The sequence below is a fragment of the Bombyx mori genome, chromosome 8, assembly GCF_030269925.1.
Source record: "Bombyx mori chromosome 8, ASM3026992v2".
Classification (NCBI taxonomy): Eukaryota; Metazoa; Arthropoda; class Insecta; order Lepidoptera; family Bombycidae; genus Bombyx; species Bombyx mori.
The window spans coordinates 14779835-14801610 of NC_085114.1; the positions used below are offsets into that span (position 1 = coordinate 14779835).

At 42.5% G+C, this 21776-nt stretch overlaps 1 protein-coding gene across 2 annotated transcripts in view; it reads left to right on the forward strand.

Moving 5' to 3' along the window:
* Positions 1 to 21776, forward strand: part of LOC101743581 (cell adhesion molecule DSCAML1) — a 70297-nt gene that overhangs the window by 32201 nt on the left and 16320 nt on the right. For both annotated transcript variants that reach the window (XM_038012302.2, XM_038012301.2), the window contains 4 exons: positions 11394 to 11505; positions 18468 to 18658; positions 19634 to 19763; positions 20858 to 20998. In XM_038012302.2, the coding sequence (XP_037868230.1) occupies positions 11394 to 11505; positions 18468 to 18658; positions 19634 to 19763; positions 20858 to 20998 (574 nt within the window). The remainder of the gene's footprint in view (positions 1 to 11393; positions 11506 to 18467; positions 18659 to 19633; positions 19764 to 20857; positions 20999 to 21776) is intronic.

Genomic DNA, 21776 nt, shown 5'->3' on the forward strand with positions numbered 1-21776 from the left:
CGAATAAAATTGCTGGGTAGACCGTGGGTCCGAATGTTATTGCTCGGGTATTGAATATAATATGCAAACTTATCTTGGAAATATCGCTAGTGCGATTCAGGCATCCGTCAAAAATTATATTATTTAATACATTTATTTAATAAAAGTAATGATCTATATATTAATACGTGAAGCAAAAACTTTGTAGCCCTTTTTACGAAAATTGCGCGGACGGAGGAGAATGAAATTACCCACACTTATAGAAAATATACAGAAGGAGTGCATAATGATATTTTAATTTAATTATGCATTAATAATACATTAAATCAATAAAAAAACATTACACACGCTACCATGTATTTGACACACACACATATACTCTTTGTTCGTTGCCAAACTTTTGTTATTGCTAAAAGTCTGTGGTCAAATTGAGAATAGGTTATTAATATTGTTTATCTTTAATATTATTTGTCTATAGTGTAGTCTTGGCGAAATCTTTTGGCGTTGCTGAAGTCCATGGGCGACGGTAACCACTCACCATCAGGTGGGCCGTAAGCCCGTCTGCCTACAAAGGCAATAAATAAAAAAAAATAAAAAACTGTGATTATAGAATTTAACAAAAGGACCATAATAATATTTTCTTATAAATTTAATTAATTATAGTCGAATTTCAACTACTGCGGGACCACTAGTTTAAATTAATCTTTCTTATATTGGCGTGCAACCTCGCATACATTATCCACGGACAACGGGGTTAATTACGCGTGCAGTTATTATAAGTTTGAAATAATTTTTCTGAATCACTAATTCTAGTCTAAAGTTAAAAAAAATGGGCCTTCTTTAGTGAATAGGCGTTTTTAAAAAAAGACACTGGTGAATATGTAAATTTGATAGCCCTAAAGTTATTGGCTTCGTAGAGCGGAACGTTTTGTGAATTGGAAATGCAAGCTTCGTTATAAATTCTGATGACACATCCCCAGGCGTCCATTATATTGGTTAATGACTTGTTATTTGTATAAATTAATTGAATAACTTAACGTTATATACAATTTTTTATTGCTTCGTTGCCAAATTTATTGTTATAACTACGTAATTAGAACAATTACTGGTGTTAGGACGTCTTGTGAGTCCGCACGCGTAGGTACCACCACCCTCCCTATTTCTGCCGTGAAGCAGTAATGCGTTTCGGTTTGAACTAGTTTGAAGTTGAGGGGCGGAGCAGCCGTTTTTTTCTTTTTTATTGCCCGTGTAGGCAGACGAGCATACGGCCCACCTGATGGTGAGTGGTTACCTTCGCCTATGGACTTCAACAATGCCAGGGGCAGAGCCAAGCCGCTGCCGTTGCCTGCCTGCCTAGTTAAGTACTCTCCACAAGCCTCATTTGAAGAACTCTACTCCGGTGGCGGACGGTGCGATGGTAAAAACGAGATGATGGTATCATCTCAAACACTCCCCATGGAACATACGGTACAAAATACAGAGGGAACCGAAGTCCCTCCGCGGACCCATATGTTCCAAACGATCTGTGAGAATGGGGTTATCGACAATCCGAACGGCTCTCTTCTGTATGGAGTCAAATGGAAGAAGCTGGTATTTGGGAGCGCCGGCCCAGAGATGGGAGCAGTACTCCACGCGAGGCCGGACTTGTAGTGTTGTTGTACTGTTAAACTGAGACCTTAGAACTCGTGTCTCGAGGTGGGTGGCAGCATTTACCCTGTAGATGTCTAAGAGCTTCGGTAACCACTTACCACCAAGTGCAGAGTGAGCTCGTTCAACCCCCTAAGCAAAAAAAAAACATAAATAAAATTAATCTTACGGCTTAATCTCACGTACTTCATTGCCATTATAATAAAATTATTTCTGGGCGTTTCTAATACTTTATAGCTTGATACAAAAAAAAAAGACCTTCTTAAATGTTTTCCATTGTAATATTCTATTTGTGTGCGTTTATTCATTTTGAAATGATACACAACTTCCCTAAAGAAAATCCTTTAAGTACGATTGAATTCGAGCTTTCTCTCTACGCCCCTATGAAACGGAGCTTTGAAGGCATTTACCGTCCTCCCCATTTTTCCTTTTACTCGTAAATCCTTTACAAAGACAGGCGGTCTCAAGCTTTTTGAGGGTCAACGGATTTCGTGAGCCTCTCGAATTACAAAAAAAAAAACTGTTTGTAAACTTTCAAGAAATTAACCATAAGGCAGTTTTTTTAAGGAATTTTTATAATAATCTATGTAATATGTTTTTTATTGAAATGAAAAACTAGTGTTCGTAAAGAGAAACTTTGACAAACTTTGTAAAGAGAAATTTATCTTATCAAATGAATGTCTTGCAAACATAACTTACTTCTAGTGCTATGCTTACGCTTAGAGCTACTATAGCTATTTAGTAACGTATAAAGAGAAACAACATTGAAAGCAAACTCCTTCAACACTTAATATCTTTTCACAATCTGAAATATTTCTTTTTTTTTTCAACCGTGTTGCTTTTTCAGTGTACAAAGTCAGAGAGAAGTTTTTTGATTATAGATAGAACATAGTGTCAAATGTTGTCACCATAGATAATGCTATTATATCTGTCGAAGTTAATGCGCGCGCAATTTCAATATAGTCAATAGCCAAAAGAACTTCATTTACATATTATACATATACTCGTACATATATATCTGTTGCAGCTGTCTACGCCGTAAATATAGCTGTTGAACGGGCTCCTTATCCTATTTAATTATAAGAAGTTTCCGATATTTTGTCCCTTGCAATGTATTTACAGGGTGGCCCATAAGTCCTTTGAAAAGTAAAATTTGAATAAAACGAACAGGGCGCGCGTGAGCGGTGCAGGGGAAGCGGGGGGAGTAACTTCGGTTTCTGGGAATTTAGTCGCGATGGAGCGTTTTACCGGAGCGGACCGTGCGTTTTGTGTGCGCGAGTTTTATAAAAACGACAATTCGGCAACCGTTGCGCGGCGTAAATTTCGAGAACACAAAGGTTTACACAACTTTGACGACACTCCAACTCTTCAAACGATTAAGAACTGGGTTGCTAAGTTCGAGGAGACCGGTTCGACGTTAGATAAACCGCGGTTGGGTCGCCCAAGGACGTCACGTACGGAACAAAACATAGACACAGTGACACAGTCTATTCGCGAAAATCCGACACAGTCAACTCGTAAGCGCGCCAGAGCATTAAACGTATCCAGGACATCGTTACAACGGATTTTGAAGAAAGATTTACATATGCATCCTTACAAAATTCAGTTGGTTCAAGAATTAAAGGAAACTGACGGTATTCAAAGACAAAATTATGCGAATGAAATGTTGAATCGGTTTACTTCCTTCAATAACATAATGTTCTCTGACGAGGCTCATTTCCATCTTAACGGGCATGTTAGTAAACAAAATTGCCGCTATTGGAGACCCATCAATCCAAAACTTAAGCATCAGAAGCCCTTACATAGTCCGAAAGTGACTGTTTGGGCCGCTATGTCAGCCCATGGTATCCTAGGGCCTTACTTCTTTGACGATGGCAGAGGGCGCGCAGTTACTGTTACGTCGGAGCGATATGTGGCTATGATCGAAGAGTTTTTCATACCAGAATTGCAAAACTTTTCAGGCTTTAATGCCAGGACGTGGTTTCAACAGGATGGGGCCACTTCTCACACCTCTAACACTGCTATGCCCGTTATCCGTCAACTTTTTCCTGGCAAAGTTATCTCTAAGAGAGGAGACATTTCCTGGCCTCCACGTAGTCCAGATCTGACCCCGATGGATTTTTTTTTGTGGGGCTACCTTAAGGCTAAAGTATACGACACAAACCCGCGGTCAATTGAGGCCCTAAAAGAAAACATCCGCAGAGAAATGACAAGCATTTCAGCAGTGACGTGCCGCGCAGTCATCGACAATTTTAGACGTCGTTTGCAAGAGTGCCGTGATCGCAACGGATTAAATTTAGGAGATGTTATTTTCAAAAAATAATTCCCGTTTTTTAAGCTTTTTATGTAAATAAAAATTTAATTCATAATGTAATTAGTTTTATTTTAATAAAAATTTTTTCATATCAAAGGACTTATGGGCCACCCTGTATTATACAGTAGTTGAAAACTTGCTAACAAAAACTTTCTAAAAGATTAACCTCAATCGAACACACAAACACTCATTTTGATTTATAACAGAATTAAAATATTTAACTAATAGCATTTATATTGTAAGAAATAAAGAAGTTTAATGTGAGAGATAAAAGGCGGAATTACTGGTAGTCTTGTGAGCCCGAACGGATAGGTACCACCATCCTGACTATTTATATCACAAAGCAAATTTTTCGGGCAGCAAAGCTGTATTACAAAAGTGACACTTATAACTCATGTCTCAAGATAAGTGGCGGCTCATTCATTCCGATAGAGGCACCCGTCACGTGCGGACGTGCTCATCGTCCACTCGATCGCCCGGTCTTTGTTCGCCCGGCTTTTGTTAGCCCGGCCATTGTTCGCGCGGCCTGTGTTTGTGGTACATCTGCCGACTAAGTGCTCTTTCTGGAAGTTTTTATTTGTTTTGTTTCCTTTTGTTGTTTCTGTGTTCGTAGTACATCTGCCGACAAAGTGGTTTCCTGCAAGTATTTATTTGTTTTGTTTCTTTTCGTAATTTCTGTTTTGTTGTGCTTTTTCTTTGTCCTGTAGTAATCGCGCCGCATTGCCACCTGAGTTCAATAGAACCGCTCAGGTCCGAGAAGTTGGGGCCTCGCCGCAAGGCGAGTGTTTTCAAGACCCGGGGCCGCCCCACCTGGGTACTCAGCGATCATGGACGCTGTATTCGCGGAATTCCTCCGACTTCGCCACCCACAGCTCGCCTCGGAGTTTTTGGCCTTCAAGGCCAATCACACTGCGAGCCCTCTCGAGGACTCCGCCGCGCTCGCTGCTCCTGCGTCGCCTGTACCTGCGTGCAGAGCTTCTGCATTGAGCACCGCAGCCTCTGTCGTGCCTGCCGCTCCCGTGTCGCCTATACTGGCGAGAAAAGCTGCTGCGTCGTCCGCCGTGACCATCGTTTCAGCTGAGCGATCATCCGCGGCCTCCGTCGCGCCCTCTAAAACACCTACACTTGCTCGTAGGTCGCCTGCACCCGCCTCCTCGTGCTCCGACTCTGACTCGGACATGGAGGTCGACCTCGCCCCCGCCTCATCGACGGATGGATTCACCCTGGTACAGAAGGGTAAGAAGCGTGCCGCGGAGTCTCGAGCTCCCGCGGCCGCTAAAATTAGCAAAGCCGTGAACGCGTCGCGCCCCCGCCCTCAGACTCCCGTTGCGCCCCCAGCCCGTGCCACTCCGTCGCCGCGTCCGGTGGCACAAAATAAAACCCAGACCCCTCCCCCGGTTATCCTTCAGGAGAAGGCAGCTTGGGATCGAGTTTGCCTGGCCCTTAAGGCCAAAAATATAAATTTCACGAATGCCCGTAACCTCGCGAACGGCATTCAAATTAAGGTTCAAACACCCGACGACCATAGGGCCCTCTCTTCTTACCTCCGTAAGGAGCGTATAAGTTTCCATACGTATACGCTCCAGGAGGAGCGCGAACTCCGCGTTGTAATACGCGGAATCCCTAAAGAGTTAGATGTAGAGCTCGTAAAAGCCGACCTGTTAGAACAAAGCCTACCAGTGAATTCTGTGCACCGTATGCACACCGGTCGCGGTAGGGAGCCATATAATATGGTTCTAGTCGCTCTCCAGCCTACCCCCGAGGGTAAGAAAATCTTTAACACACAGACCGTCTGTAGGCTCTCTGGTATCGCTGTCGAAGCCCCCCATAAAAAAGGCACTCCTAGCCAGTGCCATAACTGTCAATTGTACGGGCACTCTTCCCGTAACTGTCACGCGCGCCCCCGATGTGTTAAGTGTTTGGGCGATCACGCCACGGCCCTCTGCGCTCGCGACCAAAAAACCGCGACGGAACCGCCTAGCTGCGTCCTGTGTCGAACACAGGGTCACCCTGCGAATTACCGTGGTTGCCCCCGAGCCCCTAAAATAAATCGCCGCGTCGCCCGCCAAAACCGCCTCCGAGCTTCCGGCCCAGACATCAAAGCCTCGGCACCCTCTGCGTCGCAGGCTAAGCCAGCGTTCGTTCCGGCGGCGGTGCCCAGTGTCTCGGCCTGGGCAAAACCGCTGCCGTACACGAACACGGCTACAACTCCCTCCTCCGCGATTCGTCCCGCCCCCGCGACTCGTCCCTCTCCCGCGACTTGCCCTCCGACCGCGTCCGACAATCTCGCTTTAGCGATCGACTTCTTTCAGTCGATCAACTTTGAGCGCGTTAACGCTTTGGGCGACGCCATTCGCGCTGCCTCCACTGCACAACACTTTATCGCCGTTGTGCAGGAATACGCCGACGTATACGCGTCATTAAATACGTACGTCCTCCCCTCACTCCGCCGGTAATCAATGGCGTATATAAGTAGAATAAAGCCCCTATCCGTAACGATAGGATTTTTTAACGCTTACGGTCTCGCAAATCAACGTGATCAGGTTTCTGACTTTTTGCGTGACCACCAAATTGATATCTTCTTAGTGCAGGAGACCCTACTTAAGCCCGCGCGCCGTGACCCTAAAATCGCGAACTATAACATGGTCAGGAACGACAGGCTCTCTGCCCGTGGTGGTGGTACCGTCATTTACTATAGAAGAGCCCTGCATTGCGTCCCGCTCGATCCTCCCGCGCTCGCTAATATCGAAGCATCAGTGTGCCGAATCTCACTGACGGGACACGCGCCGATCGTTATCGCGTCCGTTTATCTTCCACCGGATAAGATCGTTCTAAGCAGTGATATCGAGGCGCTGCTCGGTATGGGGAGCTCTGTCATTCTGGCGGGCGACCTAAATTGTAAACACATCAGGTGGAACTCACACACCACAACCCCGAATGGCAGGCGGCTTGACGCGTTAGTCGATGATCTCGCCTTCGATATCGTCGCTCCGCTAACCCCGACTCACTACCCGCTAAATATCGCGCATCGCCCGGATATACTCGACATAGCGTTATTAAAAAACGTAACTCTGCTCTTACACTCGATCGAAGTAGTTTCAGAGTTAGATTCAGACCACCGTCCCGTCGTTATGAAGCTCGGTCGCGCTCCCGATTCCGTTCCCGTCACGAGGACTGTGGTGGATTGGCACACGCTGGGCATCAGCCTGGCTGAATCTGATCCACCATCGCTCCCGTTTAACCCGGACTCTATCCCGTCTCCTCAGGATACCGCTGAAGCCATAGACATCTTAACGTCACACATCACCTCGACATTAGATAGGTCATCGAAACAAGTTGTAGCGGAGGACTTCCTTCACCGCTTCAAATTGTCCGACGATATTAGGGAACTCCTTAGAGCTAAGAACGCCTCGATACGCGCCTACGACAGGTATCCTACCGCGGAAAATCGTATTCGAATGCGTGCCCTACAACGCGACGTAAAGTCTCGCATCGCCGAAGTCCGAGATGCCAGATGGTCTGATTTCTTAGAAGGACTCGCGCCCTCCCAAAGGTCTTACTACCGCTTAGCTCGTACTCTCAAATCGGATACGGTAGTAACTATGCCCCCCCTCGTAGGCCCCTCAGGCCGACTCGCGGCGTTCGATGATGACGAAAAAGCAGAGCTGCTGGCCGATACATTGCAAACCCAGTGCACGCCCAGCACTCAATCCGTGGACCCTGTTCATGTAGAATTAGTAGACAGTGAGGTAGAACGCAGAGCCTCCTTGCCACCCTCTGATGCGTTACCACCCGTCACCCCGATGGAAGTTAAAGACTTGATCAAAGACCTACGTCCTCGCAAGGCTCCCGGTTCCGACGGTATATCCAACCGCGTTATTAAACTTCTACCCGTCCAACTCATCGTGATGTTGGCATCTATTTTCAATGCCGCTATGGCGAACTGTATCTTTCCCGCGGTGTGGAAAGAAGCGGACGTTATCGGCATACATAAACCCGGTAAACCAAAAAATCATCCGACGAGCTACCGCCCGATTAGCCTCCTCATGTCTCTAGGCAAACTGTATGAGCGTCTGCTCTACAAACGCCTCAGAGACTTCGTCTCATCCAAGGGCATTCTTATCGATGAACAATTCGGATTCCGTACAAATCACTCATGCGTTCAACAGGTGCACCGCCTCACGGAGCACATTCTTGTGGGGCTTAATCGACCAAAACCGTTATACACGGGAGCTCTCTTCTTCGACGTCGCAAAAGCGTTCGACAAAGTCTGGCACAATGGTTTGATTTTCAAACTATTCAACATGGGCGTGCCGGATAGTCTCGTGCTCATCATACGGGACTTCTTGTCGAACCGCTCTTTTCGATATCGAGTCGAGGGAACCCGCTCCTCCCCACGACCTCTCACAGCTGGAGTCCCGCAAGGCTCTGTCCTCTCACCCCTCCTATTTAGCTTATTCGTCAACGATATTCCCCGGTCGCCGCCGACCCATTTAGCTTTATTCGCCGACGACACGACTGTTTACTATTCTAGTAGAAATAAGTCCCTAATCGCGAAGAAGCTTCAGAGCGCAGCCCTAGCCCTAGGACAGTGGTTCCGAAAATGGCGCATAGACATCAACCCAGCGAAAAGTACTGCGGTGCTATTTCAGAGGGGAAGCTCCACACGGATTTCCTCCCGGATTAGGAGGAGGAATCTCACACCCCCGATTACTCTCTTTAGACAACCCATACCCTGGGCCAGGAAGGTCAAGTACCTGGGCGTTACCCTGGATGCATCGATGACATTCCGCCCGCATATAAAATCAGTCCGTGACCGTGCCGCGTTTATTCTCGGTAGACTCTACCCCATGATCTGTAAGCGGAGTAAAATGTCCCTTCGGAACAAGGTGACACTTTACAAAACTTGCATAAGGCCCGTCATGACTTACGCGAGTGTGGTGTTCGCTCACGCGGCCCGCACACACATAGACACCCTCCAATCCCTACAATCCCGCTTTTGCAGGTTAGCTGTCGGGGCTCCGTGGTTCGTGAGGAACGTTGACCTACACGACGACCTGGGCCTCGAATCAATTCGGAAATACATGAAGTCAGCGTCGGAACGATACTTCGATAAGGCTATGCGTCATGATAATCGCCTTATCGTTGCCGCCGCTGACTACTCCCCGAATCCTGATCATGCAGGAGCCAGTCACCGTCGACGCCCTAGACACGTCCTTACGGATCCATCAGATCCAATAACCTTTGCATTAGATGCCTTCAGCTCTAATACTAGGGGCAGGCTTAGGGACCCCGGTAACCGTACTCGTCGAACTCGACAAAGAGGTCGACGTGCAACCTAACCCATGCATCAGCCCGCTGAGTTTCTCGCCGGATCTTCTCAGCGGGTCGCGATTCCGATCCGGTAGTAGATTCATTCGCGAAACAATTGCTCTTGAGTTGTTAGGTCTCCTTCGGAGGCGCTCGGGCAGTTGTTAGCAAATCCCACCCCTCTTGGCTGAGCCTTTGCTCGCCCACCTGTCCTGGTGAAACTGGAAAGGCCTTCGGGCCACCAGTAAACTTTCAATCATAAAAAAAAAAAAAAAAAAAAAAGTGGCGGCTCAAGGTATCTGGCGGTTACCACTTCACAAAGCCAATAAAAGGCTCGTCCAATGGCGCCGTATAAAGTAACTCTCAAAAAATTCACCTAAACATCGGTATTGCGTTCTCTTTAAATCGGCCGTGACCGCTGTCTGTCTGACTTCAACAGCCCTGACCTTCGAGAGCTGTTATCATTTGATTCCCTAATTTATCGGTGGCCGATACTTTGAAACTAGCGATTTAAACACGACTTAGAAGGCGAAAGTGCCAAATTCTTCAGTAATTGTGGCGGGTAGCCACCATACAACGCAAGATATTTGACAGATGCCTGAATCTCGCTTACGACATTTTCAAGATAAAGCGCTTACAATACAAGTTCCGAACAACAACATTCGGACCGTCGGTTTACCGAGCAATATCAGCCGCTCGGTGGAAGATCTTCCCTTTGTCGTATATTCCTACAGTAATTATTGTGTTTATGACATTTTTCTGCGAAATGGCACAAGCAGAGGCATTTTCGCAGGTGAAGTGATCAGACAACGTCACGGTCTATTTCGTGGTCCATTATCATCATAGTAGGTTACTCTGGGCAAGGGCAGTCGTGGTCATGTGGAATTCTTATTTATTAAAAACCTTGACAGATGTAGTCCACAATGACGTAAAAGTTAACGCCATTCTTGAGATTTGAGGTCGAAATATCAATATTCTACAGCTGCTTTATATCGAGAGTACTCGTCATCCAGTGGTACCATGTATGTCTCATGCGGGGGGCTTTGGATACATGCCCAGTTTTCTCGAGTCATATTTACTGCCACGACAGCTGAAGTAAGATTAAAAATTCACCTTCGTGCTTCTAATTTATAAAAAAATTGAATATTTATAGAACGTCTGCATTAAAATAAAATATGCGATAATTATATAGCAGACCTAGTTCATTGCAGTTAAACTATGTACAAGGTTCTGCGATTTTCAACTTTAAGTTAAGGCGAATGCAAATCGCATTTCGAATAGTTTCAGAACTTCGTCGTTTATTTGTCGGCTAGAGTGTTTAAAAAATAAACCCTGCATAACGTTGAAGTTTCCTTAACATCGCGGTTGGTTTAAAGGAAATTCATCAGTTCATGGTTTTAGAATGAGACTGGTAATACTTGTGACGTATACAGTATAGCACCGGTAGTAATTTCGTGGGGCGCATTATTCTAACTACATGATAATCTAACAGGAATTTAGACTATTACATTTAAAAAAACACACACACCGATTAAAGTGTAGAAGAAAAATGAATGAAATTGCGAAATTTAATTTTATAAGTGACTTGTAAAACCCAACCCGCTTTGCTGGCGGGTCATTGATTTGACTTAGATTCGATAGTTATAAAACGTTCGCAAGATCACCCGCTGGACCAATCTGCAAATTTCCTGAAAATATTATTGAAATCGGTCCAGCAATCTCAGAGACTATAAGGAACATACTACATACATACATGCAACAACTTATGAATATGTAGGATTTTCGAATTTCTTAGTGAATCAGTCGATGTATGCTTTATTTACTTCAAATGTCATTATGCCCAATGCAATTGTAGAATTCCTATTTCCAAAAATAGTTTTTCCTGTAAAACTCTCAATGTCTCTAAAACTCAAATGTATTTTGTCAATTTAGAGCAGATCCGAAAAGTAGATAATTTCATGAATTCTTAAAGTTATGATAATAATAATAATACTTTTTATTAGAAATAAAACGTAATCCGTATTTTATTAAAAAAATAAATGTCCTTTATGTCCGAAGACCCATCCTCGTTTCCTAATCCCTCGAGATTTCGATACAAACTCTAATCCGTGTTTTATTAAAAGCGTATTTTCTGATGTCGCAGGCTGACGGTAGTCTGCTCCTGAAGAAGATAGGAACCGAAGACGCTGGACTATACGAGTGCAGTCTTGAAAATGAGACAGATTATGTCGACAGGGTCAACTTGACCGTACGAAGTGAGTGTTCAGAAAACATGTTATTTTATTTATAAGTTTGGTAGCAAACAAGCGTTAATTAATCGCTACGTTGATCTAGTTGTCAATTTATTACGTGTTAGCGGACCGCAGTACTTTAAAGCCCTGTAGGTTACCTATGTCTATTTTCGCGCGTACGTCTGATTCCTATACCGAGACAGAAGCAGAAAAAACTTGTAATGTCGATCCAGCGAAAGAACCCTTGGCTCGAAGACCACCTCGATGCGCAGGTTGTCAGGAGATTGCCAAGAGTGTGCCACGTGTATCCTCAGAACGCCGCGCCGAATCAGCTTCGACACGGGTTGGGAAGAACGTCTTCCCATCACGAGAAAGCATTGCTCCCAAACCGACATCTAGGAGGCCTAGTATACAGTCACGGGGGCTTAAGAAAATCCATCCTCCTCATTAATATTCACCTAAATTATGATCCGCACAGCTACTAGCATTTCAGTGTTGTGCTATACGCATCCATTCTCGATCCTGCGACCTCTTGATTAAGATGCACATCTGACACCTCTGGGTCACAAGCTCAATATACCGTTCATAAACCTGTGAAATCCAATACCGACTGTCAGTTTATTTTCGACCTAGTCATCTAATGTATTGACTGACAAATTGATGATAGATTATATGTAGTTTTATTTTCATTGCACTGCCCAGGTAAGTTAACGAGACAGCTAGCCATCTGGTGTTTAATGGTCAGCCCCACCCAAAGATATATAATATAAAGGTTTTTCCAATTTTAGCGTTGCTATACCTATTTCTACCTCAAAAAAGCAATACGTCCGGGTTGAATGATGGGACAGTCACTGTACTATACAATTGAGTCCTCTCAAACGAGATATCCATGGTCGTGAGCTCATTAAAAATGTGACATGAATGTGTTTGTGATAAGATTTGTGTTTAGTTGCTAAGATGATGATAATGACGATAATCATTTCCTCATACGGCTATGATATCACTGACAGCTCAACCCTACACTGACTTTCATAGAACTCAACCCTACACTGACTTTCATAGAACTCAACCCTACACTGACTTTCATAGAACTCAACTCTACACTGGCTTTCATAGAATCTACTAAAAAACTACACTCGTTTTTTGTTACTACCATCATAAACTCCATTAGCGGGCAATTCGAGTGACATTTTTGTTCGTTTAATGTACACCCAAAAAAGCCGTAGCAATTTGTCGTAATAGGTCGCCGCTTCATTACGTCACGTTAGCCCCTCCTAATCGACAGTTCAATCGGGTTATAAGTGAGTAGACATCATGATATATTCATATGAAACCATTAGAATTCGATTTCCTATACGAACCTCGTGCGTCCGGGAAACATTAGTTTGCTAAAAAAAAAACTCGATCGCTACAATTTATTTTGGGTATAGCGTCATGACAGAATTGCCCACAATAGTCCTGCACAGAAATCTAATAAATCGGATACATAACCAGATAGGGTGGAGAATTCCTTGAGACTCTGCGAAAAGGGCAGTGGCAAAAATACATTTTTTCGACTCTCTGTGACGTTTCGTGATGCAGAGGACAGCAGTAAGTGGAAGATCATAGTTGATGATAAAATTATGAATGTAGATCATGACCCACAGTCCACAGACATTGAAGACGCATGGAAGTAAAGACAATCTACCTATGTAACTTTAATATGCTCAGTAATCTAGGTTTCACCTCAAAGAAGCAACTATTTTTCGGAGTCAATTTCCTCTCGTTTCTGCTAATATCAGACAAGTTGAGTCATCCCAACTCAGACCAACCTTCTCCTCTTCTCAACCATCACAAAACAGATTACATAAAGAATAAACCCAAACACAAGATATGACAGATATCACAAGATAAGACAAAGAGACAGGTCAAAGCTATTGTAGGGCAATTAATTATTCACGAAAACTGTTTGTTGTTTTTTAAAACAAAGGACGTTCGTTTTTTTTAGATACACTTACATAATTCTAAAAATAATAATTTATTTACCACCAAATAATTATTTTTCCCATATGTAAACTTTTACTTGGCGAAAAACAAAAGATAATAAAAACTATGAATAAATTATCGTAACAACATTAACTCAGTCAGGTGTACACATAGTGCTTGCTAATAGGAACTTCAAGATAATAATTTATCGTTACTATTATTGTCTTGAACATTCATATCGCTTGCTTGCGATTATACGTTTTAAGTCAATCATAATATTGTTTTACACTGTGAGCTGAATGACATTTTCTTTTGCTATACGAAGAGCAATAGTGGATAGCTTATACATAGATGGGCAGACGACTTCAAAGGTCCACAAAACTAGGACGTCGCAACCCTAATGATACAATCGGAGTATGAATTTCACAGTGATCCGAGAATATTTAAATTATACATTTAAAAGTCCTCCCTCTTGTAATGGCTCCCAAGCCACTTTTCATTGAGCTGAGCTCAGTAATCCCGCCGTGAGTTATATGGCAATCTCGCTGAATTGAGTCTGCTATAAACGAATGTATTGTGGCCATGAATGATGGTGAAAAGAGCGATTTTTCGCATGTACGTTTTACTGGTGATACGGTAAGATGTGAGTCCGTACATTTTGCCTATATTTTTACATATTACCCACTATACTGTCTATTTATAACCGTTTTTTCAGCTTGCACTGCTGTTATATCACACAATATAATCGGAGTTAAAATTTAACTTCAATTTCATGCCTCAATTTGTGGATTGCATTCGCGTCGTCTATGATATCCGGTAATAACTTAATAATATTTGGACTGTAAGCAACTTGTGCTACTTTTTTTCCTATCTATGCTGATAGCCTTGAGAGGCTATATCAGCGTTACCCTAGCGTGTAGGTGAGCTCTCGGGGCTCAAGCCGAAAGTGTTGCTAATACTGGCCCTAGCAAGAGCAGTGCTTCCCAGAATCTAACACCGGATCGGAAACGCGACCCACTGAGAAGATCCGGCGAGAAACTCAGTGGGCCTTGTGCTACTAGTATGAATACCAATTATAGGAATATACGGCACTTGCTTGAATATAGTAGACATTAAACCATGGTCACTGTACAATAATAATAGCGTGCCTGAAGAGGATCACAAAACACCGAAGGTCGCATCACGTAATGACTGTGATTAGATACGTCCATTCCAAGCCGAGCTCTTGTGCAAGCCATTGTGCGCTATATGGATTTGTTCCATTACCCACTGCAACTAGCTTAATTGCTGCATCGATTTTACTGTCCATTTATTTGCTTTTGATCACAAACTGAATTGGTGGTGCAGTAGTCAGCGGCCCTGACTTTTGCGCCAACAGTCGTTGGTCCGATTCCCACATTGGACAAACATTCGTCTAATGATGACGTTTGTTTGCACTTTGGTTGTTTAATATCTATATATGTATATATTTAAACATATATAAGTATGTATTCCAGTCTCTGGTACCCATAACACAGGGAAACCTAATTAGAGGTCGTATGATCGTGCGTGATTTATTCCCAGCTATTTATTATTATTATTAATAGGACGGGGAAAAGTTTCTTTGCATTTTTAAAGAAAATTCACAACATTCTTTAATATAGTTTATTTACATTTAACTAAAGTATGTAGGTACCATTTTGTTCGATAACTTTTTGCCATCTTGTAGGTCCCATTCGAGATGGCATCTCGATCCCATTGCTATAGAAATTTTGGGGCTTCTGATCAAAATACCGCGACAATTGGTTTTGGAAGTCTTCTCGTGATGTTAACCTGACACTGCCTAAAGAATTCTGCAGAGACCGAAACAGATGGAAATCTGAAGGTGCAAGGTCAGGACTATACGGCAGATGCATTAACACCTCCCAGCCAAGCTCTCTTAATTTTTGCTGAGTGGCTAAAGATGTGTGAGGTCTAGCATTATTATAATGAAAAATCACACTCCTTCGTTAAAAAAACACAGAATGGTTATATATCGAAGGTATATTGAAATTCTTAGAAAAAGAGCATTTCTATTAGCCAGCGAATTGAAAAACTGTTGCAATTTTGTCTGATAACTCTTACCACAAATAATGAAATGAGAGATTGTATCATATCTGTAAGATTTTTGGCCAGAGCAAAACTCAATCGATGCCAACACATCCAAAATATGTCATAGCATTGAGGATATGTTCCCCAATGCAACCTACGTAGTCGACAAAGATGGCTACAGTTCGAGCGTCCTTGATTCTGTCACAGATAACAATAACCTCTCCGCTTCTGAAGTCTTCCGTTGTCAATAAGTCCGGTATATATATTCTATTCCGGAAATAGCGAGGTGCCGGATCGATGAAAAATTCATTTGTCGAACACACACACACGTGAAACGTTTATGTAACGTATTTGTTGACTTTTAGGGTGGCATCGCTTTGCACGATAGGGGTCTGTCTCTGTTCTTGTCCATGTTATATATTGTATATATATTATGTGGGATTTTGTGGCGAAAACTACTGGATTTACCTACCGCGTGGGTAGGTTACTGCCACCATGCCTATTTCTGCCGTGAAGCTGTAATGTGTTTCGGTTTGAAGGGTGGGGCAGCCGTTGTAACTATACTTGAGACCTTAGAACTTATATCTCAAGGTGGGTGGCACATTTTACGTTGTAGATGTCTATGGGCTCCAGTAACCACTCAACATCAGGTGGGCTGTGAGCTCGGCCACCCATCTATGCAATAAATAAAAAATAAATAAAAGATTTGAACACCAAAATCTTTATTTCAAAATCTGGTAACATCGCAATGGCATAGAGAACTGATATTGACATTCATCTTTTTTTAAACAAATTTAGTGTTGCCAGTGTGAAAAACTAAAAATCTACTGCTAGTACTAAAATAACTTGTTTAGAAACAAGGAAATGACATTTAAAGTATATTTTATAGTAAATTCGTTCACAATTCCATGTGGAAATTAATTTTGTAACTTCATATTACTTAATCTCGGTCACCGCAGTTTTATTGACATTCTACATTAATTCTAACTGCTTTACAAACAGCGCAAGCACGGAAAAACTTAACAATAAAGTAACTCCGCTTTCATTACATACGTATGTATATGTAAAATATCATATTTATGTGTACATTGTTTATTTATTTATCTAGTTGTAACTACGTCGCGTTTAATTTCTTTCTTGAATTTTTTTTTTGTATTGCTTAGACGGGTGGGCGATCTCAGAGCCCACCTGGTGTTAAGTTGTTACTGGAACCCATAGACATCTACAACGTAAATGCGCCACACACCTTCAGTATAGTTACAACGGCTGCCCCACCCTTCAAACCGAAACGCATTACTGCTTCACGGCAGAAATAGGCAGGGTGGTGGTACCTACCCGCGCGGACTCACAAGAGGTCCTACCACCAGTAAATGATTCTCGTCCACTTGTAATCAAGTTGTCTGGAAGAGATGGCTCTTATCGATAAGACGGCCCTCCAGACTCGTATTTAAGATTTATCATTTACAATAAGCATAGTCTAATCTGATCTGCCCAAGATTAAAAACATTACTTAAGTTAATTCCCAATTAACTTCCACGATACGGACGCAATATCAAAACAGAAATGATTCTCGTCCACTTGGAATCAAGTTGTCTGGAAAAGATGGCTCTTATCGATAAGACGGCCCTCCAGACTCGTATTTAAGATTTTTCATTTACAATAAAGCATACTCTAATCTGATCTGCCCAAGATTAAAAACATTAGTTAAGTTAATTCCCAATCAACTTCCACTACAATACGGACGCAATATCAAAACATGTTTTCTTTTGTGGGTATAATCAAGCGGCTTATAAGTCCTTAGTTAATTAGTACGTGTAATAAAAACAAAACGCCCACGACCGCGTGTGCTCATGTTCGCCTTGTAAACAATGCGTTTGATTATGTGACCTCATCGTTATGTTAATAAACTTAAGTCGTTTTTGAGTATAAATTATTTTTGTTCTAGTCCCCGCTAATGCCGTAAGAAATGTGCTTATCATAGTAATAAATTTATTCATTAATTAGTATAATTAAGGCGCCGAGTGTCTTCCTTTGAGACACGTGACGTCTGTGCGTGTGAGCATACTTAAAATACGCACGCAATAAAATGTTTTTACGTCACAACTCAAGGTCATGTGACCCGATTATTTTGTTTCATTTATAAAAATAATTTGCAAATATATAATAATACAATTAGTTGGAGAAATCCACTATTTCTTTTACCCATAGATAATAATACTTTAAGCTTATTTTGAGACTGTAAAATATATTTTTTAATGAAACTCATGATGTGAGGTACCACGGTTCTTATTCCTCCCACCACAAAGCAACCAAAGCGTCCATGGAGATAGAATAAGACCCTCTCTGTGCTGGTACCGAGTGATTTGTCTATACCGATGCTTAAATTGTGACCCAATTTTTCTAAGTAAACTTCCAGTGTATCTATATCATCTCTATCATCTCATCATCATGACGCTAGCGAGCCCGCTGAAATGTGTTCAATAAAATTTCTAATTCGTCAATGTAAAGTATGATTGGCGGCTCGTATCCGTGCAGAGTCATATTACGTTTTTACTGGTGATTGGACCACTTGTGAGTCCGCACGGGTAGGTACCACCACCCTGCCTGTTTCAGCCGTGAAGCAGTAATGCGTTCCGGTTTGAAGGGTGGGTCAACCGTTGAAAAAATACTGAGGCCTTAGAACTCAGATCTCAAGGAGGGTGGCGGCATTTACGTTGTAGATGTCTATGGGCTTCGGTAACCACTTAACGCCAGGTGGGCTGTGAGCCCGTCCAACCATCTATGCAACAATAATAAATAAACTTTCTGTAACTATTACACCATAACATATAACCAAGAAAGAAAGCATTACAGAACTTTGTTAGATGGGAGTTCCACCTCTTTAAGACCATGAGTATGACCACCTCATAATCGATTTATCGCCCACTAAGCTTCAATATAATGGTCCACAGCGGAGCCCCCGCCTCTAGTGAACGTTACCGTCCATTCCTCGACTATCCTCGCTCTGATCCTCTGGAACGTGGCCGGAGACGGTGGTCATCCCATCATAGATTTCACCGCTCAGTATAGATCGGCGATGCCAGTCAACGGGACATTGGAACCGTGGAGGCCAATCAGCCCCAATCACATTAGTCCTAATTCGGTAAGTTTTATTACACACGCTTTCCCTAAATATTAATTTCACTATAAATATAAATTTTGTAACTATACTGCGACCTTAGAACTTATATCTCAAGGCGGGTGGCGCATTTACGTTGTAGATGTCTATGGGCTCCAGTAACCACTTACCAGGTGGGCTGTGAGCTCGTTCACCCATCTAAGCAATAAAAATAGAAATAAAAAAACAGACTCGTAATATAGATAAAACGTAATTTATATCCATAACGCTTAGTGTTTCTCTAGTTCATAGAAGAAAAAAGAAATGTTGTCAAGCAAAAAAAAATTATATTGGTTTCATAAATTGAATTGAAAAAAAAAATTGGAGTGTCTGTTTGTAATATTGAAATAACCGCTTTTTACTACATGCATATATATACGGTACATATTTTTTTTTATTGCTTAGATGGGTAGACGAGCTCACAGCCCACCAGGTGTTAAGTGGTTACTGGAGCCTATAGACATCTACGACGTAAATACGCCACCCACCTTGAGATATAAGTTCTAAGGTCTCAGTATAGTTACAACGGCTGACCCACCCTTCAAACCGAAACGCATTACTGCTTCACGGCAGAAAATAGGCGGGGTGGTGGTGGTACTTAGGACTCACAAGAGGTCCTACCACCAGTAAATGGTCCTACCAAAAGTACATACACCAAAATAACATTTTTTACAATTTTCGTCTGTGTGTCTGTCTGTTTGATACGGCTAATCTCTGGAACGGCTTGACCGATTTTGACGGAATATTACTGACAGGTAGCTGATGATATAAGGAGTAACTTAGGTTACTTTTTTTAGGCTAGCTTCGCCCCGCCGCGTCACCCGCGGTACGACAATAACCGCGGGTAACAGCGCGCGACTCAACTATCAATAATAAAGTTTAATGTTTCCGATGCGAAGCGAGGGAGGGTCGCTAGTATAATATAATAAATGAAAACAGGTATCTTTGTTATTCTTTCAGCGTCAGATCGACGTGTACCATTTGGAGCCGAACGCCTCGTACTGGTTCCGAGTTTGGGCGACGAACGTGCTTGGACCGGGCCCCCCAGTCGAAGTGCTCGCTACAACCCTGTACAGTGATCAGGAAGCAGGTGAATACATACGATTAGACATTAGACAACAGTACTTCGTGGATTGGTGGGCGATGTCCTTTCCGTTTTACTGATATTCAACTTTTTTTAAATATTAAACTTTAAATGGCTCTTATGTAAAGTCGCAAATATGCCGCTTAAACCAAATACCCGTCGATATACATAATATGTTAGCTAATCCTGATATGTGGTGTCTTAAAATTAATCATAGCACTAGCTACCGCTACCACACACACACAAACTCACACGCAAATACACGAAAACAATAAATGCATCGACGCTTTGAAATATCGTAGATGCTACACGAGGTTGAGATCAGCTTGATGTTAAACGGATATCCAAATCTAGAGAATCCGCGGCCCTAATCTCCTTTAGTCTTATAAAGATCTTCGAGCGATCGAATTCTATTCGATCAAGATTCAAGATCGCTTCCATGTCTTCTAGTAGATAGCTCAATTCTTTGGCCTTTCCTCCTCCTCCACATTGCGTCGTTTTCCTCATTACTGAGGGTCGTGACTCCCTCGCTTCATCAATATCTCTTGTACGATTGTGCTCTATCTGCTGCGATCCTTGGCCCCGTGGAGAGCATTGGGCTTTAACTAAATTACGTAAAATGTCATGTAAGGTTAAGCTGCTTTCAGACTACGCTATGCTATAGAGCCATATAGTATAGCAACGTATACTTAGCCAATAATATATAGTACAGTACAGTGTGAACGTGTCCATAACAATGTATGGTGCGCGATATTGTTGTACTATGAGCTATATACTATATGTTATTATATTATAGGGTAGTCTGAAAGCAACTTTATCGTTGGTTTATATAATTTATAAACCCGCAATCGAAGACGAACACGTTAACTCCGCGCGTCCGCTTGTATGTATTCCATTGCGTGCTATGGAATGCAATTCTAAAATTTGTTTTCATAGGGATCTTAACGGGTCGTCTAGAAAAAAGTTACAGCTACCCGCAATACTTCATATCTAGGTTTTTTTATTGCCCTTGTAGGCAGACGAGCATACGGCCCACCTGATGGTGAGTGGTTCAAGCCACTACCTACCTAGATAATTAATTAGCACTATGTCTTCTGCAGAGCTGTACAAACACTTCCTAGAGGGCGTCGAGACCTTCGACACGAGGACGTGGGTGGCGGCAGTCTGCGTGGTGATGGGCACGCTGCTGGTGCTCGCGGTCGGCACCTGCGCCGTGCTCTGCCGCGAGTGGCGACGCACCGGTGAGCCTCGCATATAGCGCCAGCCTCTGCCCAGACTCTACTTCGTATGGAGATAGAGTCGGTACTTAAACTAGACCATACGTGTGGTCAAACTAAAGCGAACGCTTTGAACATTTACATATTAATACGTATGACTCTACTTTTACGTATGTAGAGTCGGCGGTTAAACAGACTATGCTTATAGTGCGGGTAAAGACAAATCAGTCTTCTAATTTGTGTTGTGCAGGTTATATAGCTGAAGGTTGAAGGTGTGTAGAGTAAGAAAATGCAAAGAGCCTATGAATATAAATTACACAAGGTCGGGACTTTATGTAAAGATCGATCGATAACTGAACAAACGATGTATGTAAACAATTGCCTTTTAAATTGGCGGTACAGTTACTCTATTTTGTTTGTAGAGTCGGTAGTTCTATGTATTCTATGATATGTGGTGAAGGAAAAAGAAAATTTATATCGATCAAATTGACTCTACGTGAACGTAGAGATAGGATAATCAAGAAGCAAAACAATAAAAAGCACAACTGTAACTATTTTTAAATAGTCAACAGCGAAATGGACTAATATTAATAAAGCTAAAAGACAATAGCTCAATTCGATTTGTTTGAATAGATAAAATTTTAATATTATTTCGGCTGAAGGTAGAGTTCGTAATACGACTTTACTAGTGTCAATAAATCGGCAATTTACGAATAACTTATAAATACGGTGACCTCGTGTCATGTTAGAGTCGCAACGACTGGCTTAAAGAAAACCAAAATAATGAAGGAAAAAAATACTG